The 12,377-nt window shown below is 39.0% G+C and overlaps 2 protein-coding genes across 5 annotated transcripts in view; one reads left to right on the plus strand and one right to left on the minus strand.

The window, feature by feature from the left end:
- LOC122675636 (ELL-associated factor 2-like) overlaps positions 1 to 718 on the minus strand; it is a 41,370-nt gene extending 40,652 nt beyond the window's left edge. The window contains exon 1 of the mRNA XM_043874608.1: positions 514 to 718. Coding sequence (XP_043730543.1) covers positions 514 to 619 — 106 coding nt within the window. The 5' untranslated portion in view covers positions 620 to 718. The remainder of the gene's footprint in view (positions 1 to 513) is intronic.
- A 93-nt stretch (positions 719 to 811) lies between these two features.
- The window catches only part of IQCB1 (IQ motif containing B1), a 42,009-nt gene continuing 30,443 nt past the window's right edge, over positions 812 to 12,377 (plus strand). Inside the window, exons 1-4 of one of the 4 annotated variants that reach the window (XM_043875015.1) lie at positions 812 to 876; positions 7,251 to 7,362; positions 7,588 to 7,750; positions 9,599 to 9,728. In XM_043875015.1, the coding sequence (XP_043730950.1) occupies positions 7,263 to 7,362; positions 7,588 to 7,750; positions 9,599 to 9,728 (393 nt within the window). In that variant the 5' untranslated portion in view covers positions 812 to 876; positions 7,251 to 7,262. The other 3 variants (XM_043875016.1, XM_043875017.1, XM_043875013.1) reach the window with 3 other exon arrangements.

Raw genomic sequence — 12,377 nt, forward strand, 5'->3', positions numbered from 1 at the left:
CTGTCCACCAGTCAGCTCTGACTCCATCCATAGTCGCCTACAGACCTACCCCACATACCGTCCCTTTCTACCTGCTGTTGTGCTTAGTCGCTCAGTCGTGTCCAACTCTTTGCGACCCCATGGACTGTAGTCCGCCAGGCTTCTCTGTCCATGGGGATTCTCCAGGCAAGAATACTGGAGTGGGTTGCCATTTCCTCCTCCAGGGATCTTCCCAACCTAGGGATGGAACCCAGGTCTCCCGCTTTGCAGGCCTATTCCTTACCGTCTCTGCCACCAGGGAAGCCCTGCTGGTCTCCCTTAAATCACTCCACTTAGAATTACTCACACCTGCTGCTTCCATCTGCCTGCTTCCAGCGGCCCCCTAGCAATTTCCGGCTAAAGCAGCGGGTTGCGCAGGGCACCACATTCTCCCACAGGATAAGACGATCAGTTCGAACACGACTTGGAGAGGGTTGTGTTTCTGCACCCCCCAAACCAGAACTCCTCCCTTTCCCCTCGGGCGTCCTCACTCACAGCGCACAGTGTGGAAGGCGCAGCGAGGCTGCTTCTCAAAACTGCCCCCTAACTTGAGAACTCGCTCGCGGCTGTCAATATGCGAAGGTCCAGCTGCTCCATTCATCTTTCTCCTGCGGCTCCGACTTTCCCTCGGCCGCTAGCGCCGACTACCAGTTGCCAACTCAGCCTGAACCAGCTGCGCTTGCTGAGGCCAGTGCAGCCACTACGGACTCCGCCCCGCGCCAGCTGAACGCCGTCCCACTGGGCGCTGATTGGCTTCCTGGAGAAGGGCGCCCCGCCCCTTGGCCGCGAGGCTCCTGGTCCCTGCGCCAACTTCACGCGTTGCGACGCACGCAACCCCCGGGAGGCCGCGCTTCTGAGGTAAGACGCTGGGAGCCGGGTTCTTTGGTGGAGCAACGCAAGGCGGGAATGAGGTAGCCGACTTGAAGTGGCGTCTGGGGAAGGAGGAGGCCCCGGGATACCCAGAGGGCAGGACCACAGTCTTCTGGACCAAGTGACTGGGCTTTATAGGAGCTCTTTGAAGGAGAACCGGCCTTTTTGAGGAGATGTGGTGTGGAAACTGAGGAGGGGGAGGTGCGGAGAGTGGGCGCGAGGCCTGATGTCTTGTCTGAGGCCTGGTAGCGCCAAAGCCGGGTCTAGAATCCGGAGTAAAGGAGCCCGTGGCCTCAGTGCGCAATCTGTGGACCTGACTGGAGGCGACGCTGTTATCTCAGCTGTTGTTATTTGGCTTTATATTCCTAAGGAAGTTCCAGGTGGTGTTAGTACCGGAATGGGGGAGGGGGAGGAGTTGAGGGGAGGTTGTTAAGAGGAGGGGATAAAGATTCAGAGTTAGGAACTGCAGATTTTTAGGATCAGTTGCAACTAGGTTGCATTGGGTTGCCGTCTTCATTTCTTTTCATCGCAGAGATCCTTGGCGTTAAGGGCACGGCCTGGAAAAAGAGATTCCCAGAAGATCAAGGCCAGAGAGCTTTTGCTCTGGCAACTGGGCAATAGCATTAATTATTGAAAAATAATGTCCTTTATTTTTTTCCGTCTAAAAAGTTCATGACTTTAAGGGTAAAGATGACAGATGTGCTGTATTAGAGGAGAGGCACCCAAGAGAAAGTTTACGAATGGTTGCCATAACAGCGGTGGCTTTTCAAGGTGATTGAACACTCCCTTTCTTGACTGCTACCTTCTCCAAATTGTCATGTGTTGTTCCAGGCAGGAAGATAAAGGTGGCAGCCTCAGCCTATCTGCTTGTCTAAATTCTGGTCTTTTAAAAGTGTACTGTTTCCTGTGGTAGTTAAGCAGTCAGGTTCTGGAGCCAGAATCTTTGTGAACCCCAGTTTCATACTCCACAGAGTGACTTGTGCGAACCAAAGTTAGGTATGCTGATCAGTAAAAATTTTGGGGAAAAAATAATGGTACTTATAACTTACACTTTTTCAGAGGATTAAATGAGGTAGTACAAGAAAGCATTTAAAACCATGTCATAAAGTAAAAGCTCTCTGAATGGTTATTATTTTTGAGATCTGACTGTCATGTAGCATTTTAGGGCCATCTTTGGTGGCTGCCTTCTTTTCCAAATTTTAAATTCTTCTAAGAGGTAGGAATTATTATTTTGTTTACAGCTTAGAAAGCGTGTTCATGGAAGCCCAGTCTTCTGACTCTATGTTTTTCATTCTTACCATCTATATCATGTATTTTGCATTTAACATATTTTATAGAATTAAGTATTTTATTTTACATATGTGTCTATATATGAGTATGTGAACACTTTTCTTTCCTGAATGTGAGCCGAGAATCTGTCCTATATAAAATCTTGGTGACCCTTACCTCTGTCATAGAGCCGTGTGCTTGTTTGGTGGTGATGATGATGTTTCAGTAATGTTTTATTATGTTAACCAGAGATCAAGAACAGTGTTATAAGTCTGTTTTACTTTAAAAAGGCTTTACAGCAGAAATCTAAAGTTTCCATCATATAACAAGGGTAAAAGTAAAATGTCAAGAAATTGAAGTTTTGGAATACCCAAAATTTGTGTGTTTATTCATTCTTTCAATCTACATAAATATTAAGATATTAAGTACCTACCACCCACCAAATACTAGTCTATCTTCTGGGAATATAGCCGTGAATCAAAGAGATAAGAAGGCAGCCACCAGGAATGGTATGAGTTTTACCCTTGTGAGGCTTACCTTCTAATGTGAATTTTCTCTAAACATATATTTAAATAAACTATATTTTACTAGCTAGCCCAGGAAGAAACAGATTAATGAACTAAATAGAACTAATGAATTAATAGAACTAAATAGAATTAATGAACTAAAAAATATATTGAAGTGACATTTCAGATTGCTTCTCTTGTATCCATTCATGATAAATTACCTCAAGAGTTTATGAAAACTATGTGCACTTGTTCTTTTTTCACCAATCTGTAACTTCATCTAACTTTATAACTTCCTATCATATACCATTCAGAAAATTAACTTACATATGTTTTGAAGGTTAAGTTGTAAGTAAATGAAGATATAAGTAAAACAAAATCATAAAAAATATAGAAAAATTTAGGAGATTATATTTTAGCTCTTAGGGTAGGAAGGACCTTTGTAAGCGTGACACCAAGGGTAAAAGTCATAGAGGGAAAGATTGTTATACTTGACTACATAAAAATTGTAAATCTCTGGTAAAATGTAATTAAACTTTAAAAAATAAATGGCTGACAAGGATAAAGTGTTTATGACAGTGAAAGTGTTAGTCCTTCAGTCCTGTCCAACTCTTTGCGACCCCATGGACCATAACCTGCCAGACTCCTCTGTCCATGGAATTCTCCAGGCAAGAATACTGGAGTGAGTTGCCATGCCCTTCTCCAGGAGATCTTCCCAACCCAGAGATCACACCCATGTTTCCTGCATTGCAGGCAGATTCTTTACCTTTTGAGCTACCCAGGAAGCCAAAATGTAAATGTGTTTACAGCCAATGTAAAAGATAAAGGGTGTCTAATCCATGTATAAAAAGCTTAAAGCTTCTACAAAGGAATAAGACAAGCTAATAGAAAAATTAAGGGGTGTAAATAGAAAATATGTAAAAAAAGAAATGGCCAATAAACGTGGAACATGTTGAACCCCCCTAATAATCAAGGAAACAGAAATTAAAACAGGATGATACCATTTTTCACCTAGCGAATTGACAAAAATGCAAAATATAACATTATTTACTATTAAAGGCTTAGTAAAATGAGCACCTTCAAACATTGTTGCTGGAAATATAAATTGGAACATCTATTTTGGAGTAAAATTTATTGCTTAATGAAAAAATTTAAAAATACATATCTTGTCATCCAGCCATCTGACTTGAAGAGAAAAATTCATCCCACAAAGAACTATCATGAGTACATAAGACATGTACTTTGATATTCATTGCAGCATTCCTTATAATGGCATATACTCTGAATGACTTCCAGTAGAGGAGATGCTTAAATATATTTTGATGCACTATTATGAAGGAAGCATAGCATAATACAGCCATTGGAAAGAATGAGGTTAACTCTGTCCACTTTCTTGGAAAGTTATATGCCTTCTATGTGCCAAGAGTTGTGCTGGGCTTTTTTAAAAAAATATTTCCAGAAAAGTTATTTTTTTTAATGATTTATGTTTTACCTAATAAGGAATGCTTTCTGGATGCCTGTATTATGACCAAAAATGTGAACTGTGGTGCCAGTTATGAAGAATAATAGCTTGAAAAGTGAGTTAGAAATAGGTTTTTGGAAATATGTTTCATGTTTTTTACTCTTTTATGTGGGAGAGGATATTGAACATTGAAATGGAAATTTGAGTTGTATTGATCTGTATTTGAATACTTACTCTACCACATGGAGGAGGGGTGGTGGAACAATGTAGGTTTATTCTTCAAGCTTTATTTTTTTTTAATCTGTAAAGTGGAGATGAATAAAGGCTCTGCCTCATAGTCCTGTTGCAAGGATTAAATGAGATAATGCTTATGAAAGCACTTCACATGGTGCTTAATTCAAAGTAAACAATGCTATGTTAGCCTTTATTAATTATTAATAACTAACATCTGTATTTTTTATGGTTTCTTTGAGCTTTGGATGCCTTAAAACTTTTTTTTAAAGAAAAGGGTTAGCAACAAATTAAATTAGGATGTGGATTTTTTTTTTAAGATAATTGATTTTGTTTACTATGCTATTTATAAACAAGCTTTGGTTGTTTTATTATAACATTTCTGAAATTTATGTTGGGAATCCCCAAGACCAACTTCAGGTTCAGTGATTTGCTAGGAGGGCTCATAGTTCTCCAGATATAATTATATTCATAGCTATGATTTATTATACTACAAGGACACAAAATAAAGTCAGCAAAGGGAGAAGGCACATGAGGTGAAGTTCAGAGGAAAACAGGTACTCTCTTCCAAGAGAGCCCTATCCCAATGGAGTCACATAGGATAATGCTTAATTCTTCCTGCAATTAATTGTGATAACGTGTTGAAGTATAGTCTACCAGGGAATCTCACTAGCAACTCAGTGACCAGAGTCTTTATTGGAGGATGGTCATGTAGGTGTCCTCTGCTCAGTTCAGTTCAGTTCGGTCGCTCAATTGTGTCCAACTCTTTGTGACCCCATGAATCGCAGCACGCCAGGCGTCCCTGTCCATCACTGACTCCCAGAGTTTACTCAAACTCATGCCCATCAAGTCAGTGATGCAATCCAGCCATCTCTGTCATCCCCTTCTCCTCCTGCCCCCAATCCCTCTCAGCATCAGGCTCTTTTCCAATGAGTCAACTCTTTGCATGAGGTGGCCAAAGTACTGGAGTTTCAGCTTCAGCATCAGTCCTTCCAATGAACACCCAGGACTGATCTCCTTTAGGATGGACTGGTTGGATCTCCTTGCAGTCCAAGGGACTCTCAAGAGTCTTCTCCAACATCACAGTTCAAAAGCATCAATTTTTCAGCACTCAGCTTTCTTCACAGTCCAACTCTCACATCCATACACGACCAGTGGAAAAACCATAGCCTTGACCAGATGGACCTTTGTTGCCAAAGTAATGTCTCTGCTTTTTAATATGCTATCTAGGTTGGTCATAACTTTCCTTCCAAGGAGTAAGCGTCTTTTAATTTCATGGCTGCAGTCACCATCTGCAGTGATTTTGGAGCCCAAAAAAATAGTCTGACACTGTTTCCACTGTCTCCCCATCTATTTCCCATGAGGTGATGGGACCAGATGCCATGATCTTAGTTTTCTGAATGTTAAGCTTTAAGCCAACTTTTTCACTCTCCTCTTTCACTTTCATCAAGAGGCTTTTTAGTTCCTCTTCACTCTCTGCCATAAGGGTGGTGTCATCTGCATATCTGAGGTTATTGATATTTCTCCCAGCAATCTTGATTCCAGCTTGTGCTTCTTCCAGCCCAGCGTTTCTCATGATGTACTCTGCATATAAGTTAAATAAGCAGGGTGACAGTATACAGCCTTGGCGTATTCCTGCTCCTATTTGGAACCAGTCTGTTGTTCCATGTCCAGTTCTAACTGTTGCTTCCTGACCTGCATACAGGTTTCTCAAGAGGCAGGCCAAGCAGTCCGGTATTCCCATCTCCTTCAGAATTTTCCACAGTTTATTGTGATCCACACAGTCAAAGGCTTTGGTGTAGTCAATAAAACAGAAATAGATGTTTTTCTGGAACTCTCTTACTTCTTCGATGATCCAGCGGATGTTGGCAATTTGATCTCTGGTTCCTCTGTCTTTTCTAAAACCAGCTTGAACATCTGGAAGTTCACGGTTCATGCATTGCTGAAGCCTGGCTTGGAGAATGTTGAGCATTACTTTACTAGCGTGTGAGATGAGTGCAATTGTGCGGTAGTTTGAGCATTCTTTGGGATTGCCTTTCTTAGGGATTGGAATGAAAACTGACCTTTTCCAGTCCTGTGGCCACTGCTGAGTTTTCCAAATTTGCTGTGTTACCATGTACCAAAATTCCAGACTTCAGGAAGGAAAGCAGGTGTTCAACATAAACCACATTGTTTTTACGAACAGTTTAGGCCCAGTGAACCACACTCATATTAAGAAATTGGTGGAAACCTCCTGAAATCTAAGTTCTTAGACACCAGCCAAAGAGCCAGGCTTATAAGGAGACCTTTGAAAATGATAGCAGTCTTTAGGCCTGTATTGGGCTTCCCAGGAGACTCAGTGCTAAGGAATCTACCTGCCAGTGCAGGAGATGCAAGAGATGTAGGTTCAAACCGTGAGTCGGGAAGATCCCCTGGAGCAGGAAATGGCAACCCAATAGCAACTCCAGAATTCTTGCCTGGAAAATTCCATGGACAGAGGAGTCTGGTAGGCTACACACAGGGTCTCAAAAAGTTGGAAACAACTAAGCACACATACACACACAGGCTTGGATTAGCTCTTTTCTGCACACTTTGTCTTTTATGATAAAAGAAAATTAACTCCTAACCTAGGATTGTTGTACAGATTAGAGAGAGTGAGTGTGACATGCCAAGCACAGTTTTGGACTCTTAGTGAATGCACAATAAGCAGTACCTACTGTAGCTGTCACACGAAGGTATAAGAATCTCTAACTGGAGAAATCCAAGTTTCTTCCTATAAGGAAGAAATGAGAGAAATCTACCTTTCACTTTTCAAACCAAGCAAAGCTATTGCCATTTGTGTTTCATATGTTATTTAGGGGGTGACCTAACTAAGGACTGTTGACCTTTATGTTTTTGATTCTGTTGAAATATAGGTGGTATGAGAAATGAAGCCAACAGGTACAGACCCGAGAATCTTATCTCTGGCTGCTGAAGTTGCAAAAAGTCCTGAGCAGAATGTCCCTGTTATACTGTTGAAGTTAAAAGGTAAGAAAATCTTTTTTATGATTGGTTAATTTGTTTAAATATCAAAACAAATTCCATCATATTAGCATTTGTTTTTAATTTGTTCAGTGAAATCTTAACATTGTGATAAAGCAGTGATTTCTTCCTTTTTAATGTATTTTTAGTTTTTATTCAACCTATAGAAATACAGATAGCTCTTGGATTTATTGAGCATAAATAAGTATATCTTATTTCCTTTTGCCTTAGAAATAATAAACAACACACCTTTAGGAAGCTCAGAGTTGAAGAAAATCAAACAAGATATATATTGTTATGATCTCATTCAGTATTGCCTCTTGGTCCTCAGTCAAGATTGTTCTCGTATCCAGGGTGGTTGGACTACAGTTTCCCAGCTAACACAGATATTAAGGTAAAATGAAGCAATAAGTCAGCTTTTTGTTGAGGGATATAGTAGTAGATTCTTATTTTTAAATTTGCTTTCTTTTCTTAAAATCTCGCTAACAAACATTGACAACTGCTTCCATGGTATGTTATGGATGTATATTGCTCCTAACTGTACTTGTGACTATTTCACCATCTAAAATTTCATTCTATAAGCTCTGCGAAGATGATGATCTTGTCTCATGCTCACCACTGAACCCCAAGGAGCTTATAGACTCTTTGTTGGCTAAAGAATATTAAAGAAACAAAGAGATTAAGACTCTGGCTCTATACTGGAAAAACTTAACAGTAGAGATGGGTTGACAGTCATGTGGATTTATCATACAAGGCATAATGAAAGAGGTACTGAAATGAAAGGCATTTCAGGAGAGATATAGAAACTTCATTTCACAGTATATTGATTTAGCTATCTCAAATTTATATTTCATTAGTAACCCAAATCATACCAATAAATTTAGAAGCAGCATTTACTGATCTATTGCCACGCTAGAAATTAAGAGAAAAAGAGATCAAAACCATTTTTTATATAGGGGGCAATAAAATAAGCCAGATGTTCTCAATGTCTAAGCTGCTTCCTAATTAAGTAACTGAAAATGTGCAGTACTCATTGGATCTTAGGTTTTGAAACTGCTTACTCATAATTAAAGATGGATAAAGGCCAGATTCAAACTATACCTTTAGGTATACCTTAACAACTGTATGTAATATTTTTATACCTTAATTTTCAAGATTATTTCCTGAAGTAAAAAAAGCCTTATGTCTTTGTTTTGTTAGATATGTTAGCTCATGGAAATATTGATTGAGCTAGACTCTCAGAAGTAGACTCCAAGTCTCAAGAAATCCACATGTTTGTGAATGTACAAAAATGTATTTCATTTATTAACATTTTCAGTAAAAATAATACTTTTAATTAACTTTAGAAATGAAAGGGAAAAGAGAAACTGATGCATATGGGTATAAGTGTCTTGACCTTCAGAACCAATATGCAAAAAAAGAAGACGTATTAGTTAAGTTTTTAGTATACTCGATATGTAGTAACTGTTACACAAGCCTCAGGCATTAGTACTTACTCATTAGAATACAAACATAGAGACCGTTCTTGAATTGGGAACTTTTTTTGGTATTAGTTTGCAGAAATACTTTTTATTATTGAACCTTTTAAATATACTCATTTCATACCTGGGGGATGACTTTATGTACGGTTTCAAGAGGACCCATTTTTCTAAGTGACCTTTCATTGTATGCTGTGGAATGTATCTACTAGAGTTTTTGCTGTTTGTCTTTCTGATGTAGGGAATATGCAATCAGATATTTTTCAGGTTTTAGGAAAGGAGATTTCTTGGAAAGAATTGGTATAAAATTAGTGTTCCATTTCCTAATCTGTCCCTTGTAGACTAATACTACCCTAGCTATTTTTCAGCTGTCTGATGTCTAAAATGTATCAGTTAACACATATGTTATTCCCAAGTTAAATTCTCAAGGTATTCTATTGCTTTTAGAGTGTGTGTAGCCCATTCACCAAAAACTTGCCTCTTTCTCTTTATTGTGAGCCAAGTGTATTTTGTTTCCTATAGAACTAACAAGTAAATTTTTAGAAAATAGACATGCTAGTTCTAAGTATAGGCAAAATTCACACCACTGTTTACTTGTTAACAAAGTTGTTATACTAACTGTCCATTAAAAATTCTTTATTGGCTTGACAACAAAAGAAAGATACTAAAAATTCTCATTAAGACACAATGTCTAGAAGCCTTAGCATTTGTCTAAAATTTGTAATTGGTGCAAACTGAGTCACAAACTTATGCTCTTATTTCAGCCATTGCTGTGTTGGCTTGGAACCGGGAGAAGATGCAGAAGAATTTTACAATGAATTACTTCCATCGGCTGCAGAAAATTTTCTGGTTTTGGGGAGGCGATTACAAACATGTTTCATCAACGCAGCTAAGGTATGTTTGTTTACTTAGGGGTTTGTGTTTTGTAGCCAAAACTGTTTAATTCTTGAGGTGATATTCCACATTGTTTTTTTAGATGTGCAATATTTGGCTGAAAGTATAGTTAGAGTGGCTTCCAAGGTGGCTCAGTGGTAAATGATCCACCTGCCAGGCAGGAGATGCGGGTTTAATCCCTGGGTCAGGAAGACCCCCAAGAGAAGGAAATGGCAACACATTCCATAATTCTTGCTTGGGAAATCCCATGGACAGAGGAGTCTGGTAGGCTACAGTCCATCAGGTCACTAAGAGTCGGACAGGACTGAGTGACTTCATTTCACTTTTCACTTTCATGCACTGGAGAAGGAAATGGCAATCCAGTCCAGTATTCTTTCCTGGAGAATCCCAGGGACAGGAGCTTGGTGGGCTGCCATCTATGGGGTCGCACAGAGTCGGACACGACTGACGTGATTTAGCAGCAACAGCAGCAGAGTAATGGATTCAAACATTTCAGCTACCAAAAAAACCTTTACAGTTGAAAATTTTACAGTGCTGGCTGAAGCATATTGTATGACACTATGCTTTTTGAAGTATCTGCTTTACTACTGAGTTTTGAGCAACACCCATCGATATTTATTTCCATAGCATAATTTCTACTTTAATTAATAGTAGAGGAAAGTATTGTTTTCTAAGCCCAAGGCTTTTCTTTGTTAACTCCAATGGTAAAGAAGAAGAAAGGTGAACTTTCTATTTGCTCATTCAGATCCTCTCTAGTCAAAATATTTCAACCAAAACATTTGGGTTCACATCAGTCCAACAAATATTTCTTGAGTGAATTATGCTGAATAGTAAATGTACTTTTTTTTTTGACCCATGGATTATTTTGAAGTATGTTGCTTAGTTTCCAGATAGTTGAGGATTTTCTTGATATTTTATTGTTATCAGTTTCTAATTTAATTCTGTCCTAGTCAGATAACATACTGTGTCATTTCAGTCCTATGTCTCCTGTATTGGCAGGCAGATTCTTTACCACTGAGCCACCAGGGAAGCCCTGGATCTGATTTCTTTTTCTGGCTGTGCCACAAACTAACTCTGGATTCTTACACAAATCACTTGATTTCATTCTTCCTCTGTTTCCTCCTTTGTAAAATGAATTTCCACCTCATGAAGAGCTCAGACCATTATGAAAGCTTTATGTTTTCATCAGAGCACTTTTATTTAATATTCCCCATTTAAAGTCAGTAATAATTATATTATTTTCATTCATATTGTCCTTCAGTACATTTCATAATACTTTTCTGATTTGTTATTATGGTGTTAGTATAGAGATAAAAAATTTTTTAGTATATCCATCAAAGGGAGTAAATAGCTACCAAAAAAAAAGAGGGCCCTTTGACTACAGAATAAATTAAAATTGATGGATAAAAAGATGATGACAAGAGAAAGAGGATTCAGTGCACAGGCCCAGAAGGGCCCAGAAGTAGTGTCCAGAATCCAGGCAGGAAGCTACTGTCTGAGTCCATGACTCAGATGCCAGTGTGGCAGGTGCTGGTGTGATGGACAGGCTGGTTGAGCAGGAGGACTCGCTGTCTTTGACCTCAAGGCCCAGCCTCTGCCTCTGAGCCCATTCAGTTCCTCCTGTAGCACTTGTTTGTTGATGGGTTATCATGGCATCAGCAGCACAGACTAAAATGAAACAGTTTGGACTTTGGTTTAAAATTAATTAAAATTCTGTTTCTGCTGTCAACAAAGAATAACAAGAAAACTGAACTTATCTATTAATTCTATCTACCTAGTAGTTTGTCAATCATATATATTTTTAAATTAGTTGGTATGTTGGTAATGGAGTACATAGTGGGACATACATAGGATTTTATGGCCTAAACTGAAAACTTGTTAAAATATATACAGGCATACATACATATGTGTATACACACAGACACACACATACATACATATATACATATATTCTATGTTTAAGAATAGAAAAGCACCTGTGCCAGAATTTTGAAGTGACTTAGGGAAAAATTTTGTTAACCAGTCTCAGAGGCTATGAATTTAAGTTTGACATTATCTGATGGACTTTTATTTTATTTTATTTTATTTTTTTAATTAATTAATTTATTTATTTTTTCAGTGGGTTTTGTCATACATTGACATGAATCAGCACTAGATTTACACATATTCCCCATCCCGATCCCCCCTCCCACCTCCCTCTCCACCCGATTCCTCTGGGTCTTCCCAGTGCACCAGGCCCGAGCACTTGTCTCATGCATCCCACCTGGGCTGGTGACCTGTTTCACCATAGATATTATACATGCTGTTCTTTCGCAACATCCCACCCTCACCTTCTCCCAACAGAGTTCAAAAGTCTGTTCTGTACTTCTGTGTCTCTTTTTCTGTTTTGCATATAGGGTTGTCGTTACCATATCTGATGGACTTTTAAAAGAAAGTAGTAATTTTAGGAACCCAGCAGTATCCTTTGAGATTGGTAGCAATGAAGATTATGTGCCCTTTCTTTTCAGTGAAACTGGCTAAGGCAGTTTATTGGACTAAAGGGATTCTTGATCTAATGTGACACTTCTTTCTTTTTTGATTGTTGTTATATTTGTTAGTACATGTCTGTTTAACCACGTCTAATCCTGCACTAGAATAATAGGAAGAAAA

Source organism: Cervus elaphus, chromosome 19, assembly GCF_910594005.1.
Source record: "Cervus elaphus chromosome 19, mCerEla1.1, whole genome shotgun sequence".
Taxonomy (NCBI): Eukaryota; Metazoa; Chordata; class Mammalia; order Artiodactyla; family Cervidae; genus Cervus; species Cervus elaphus.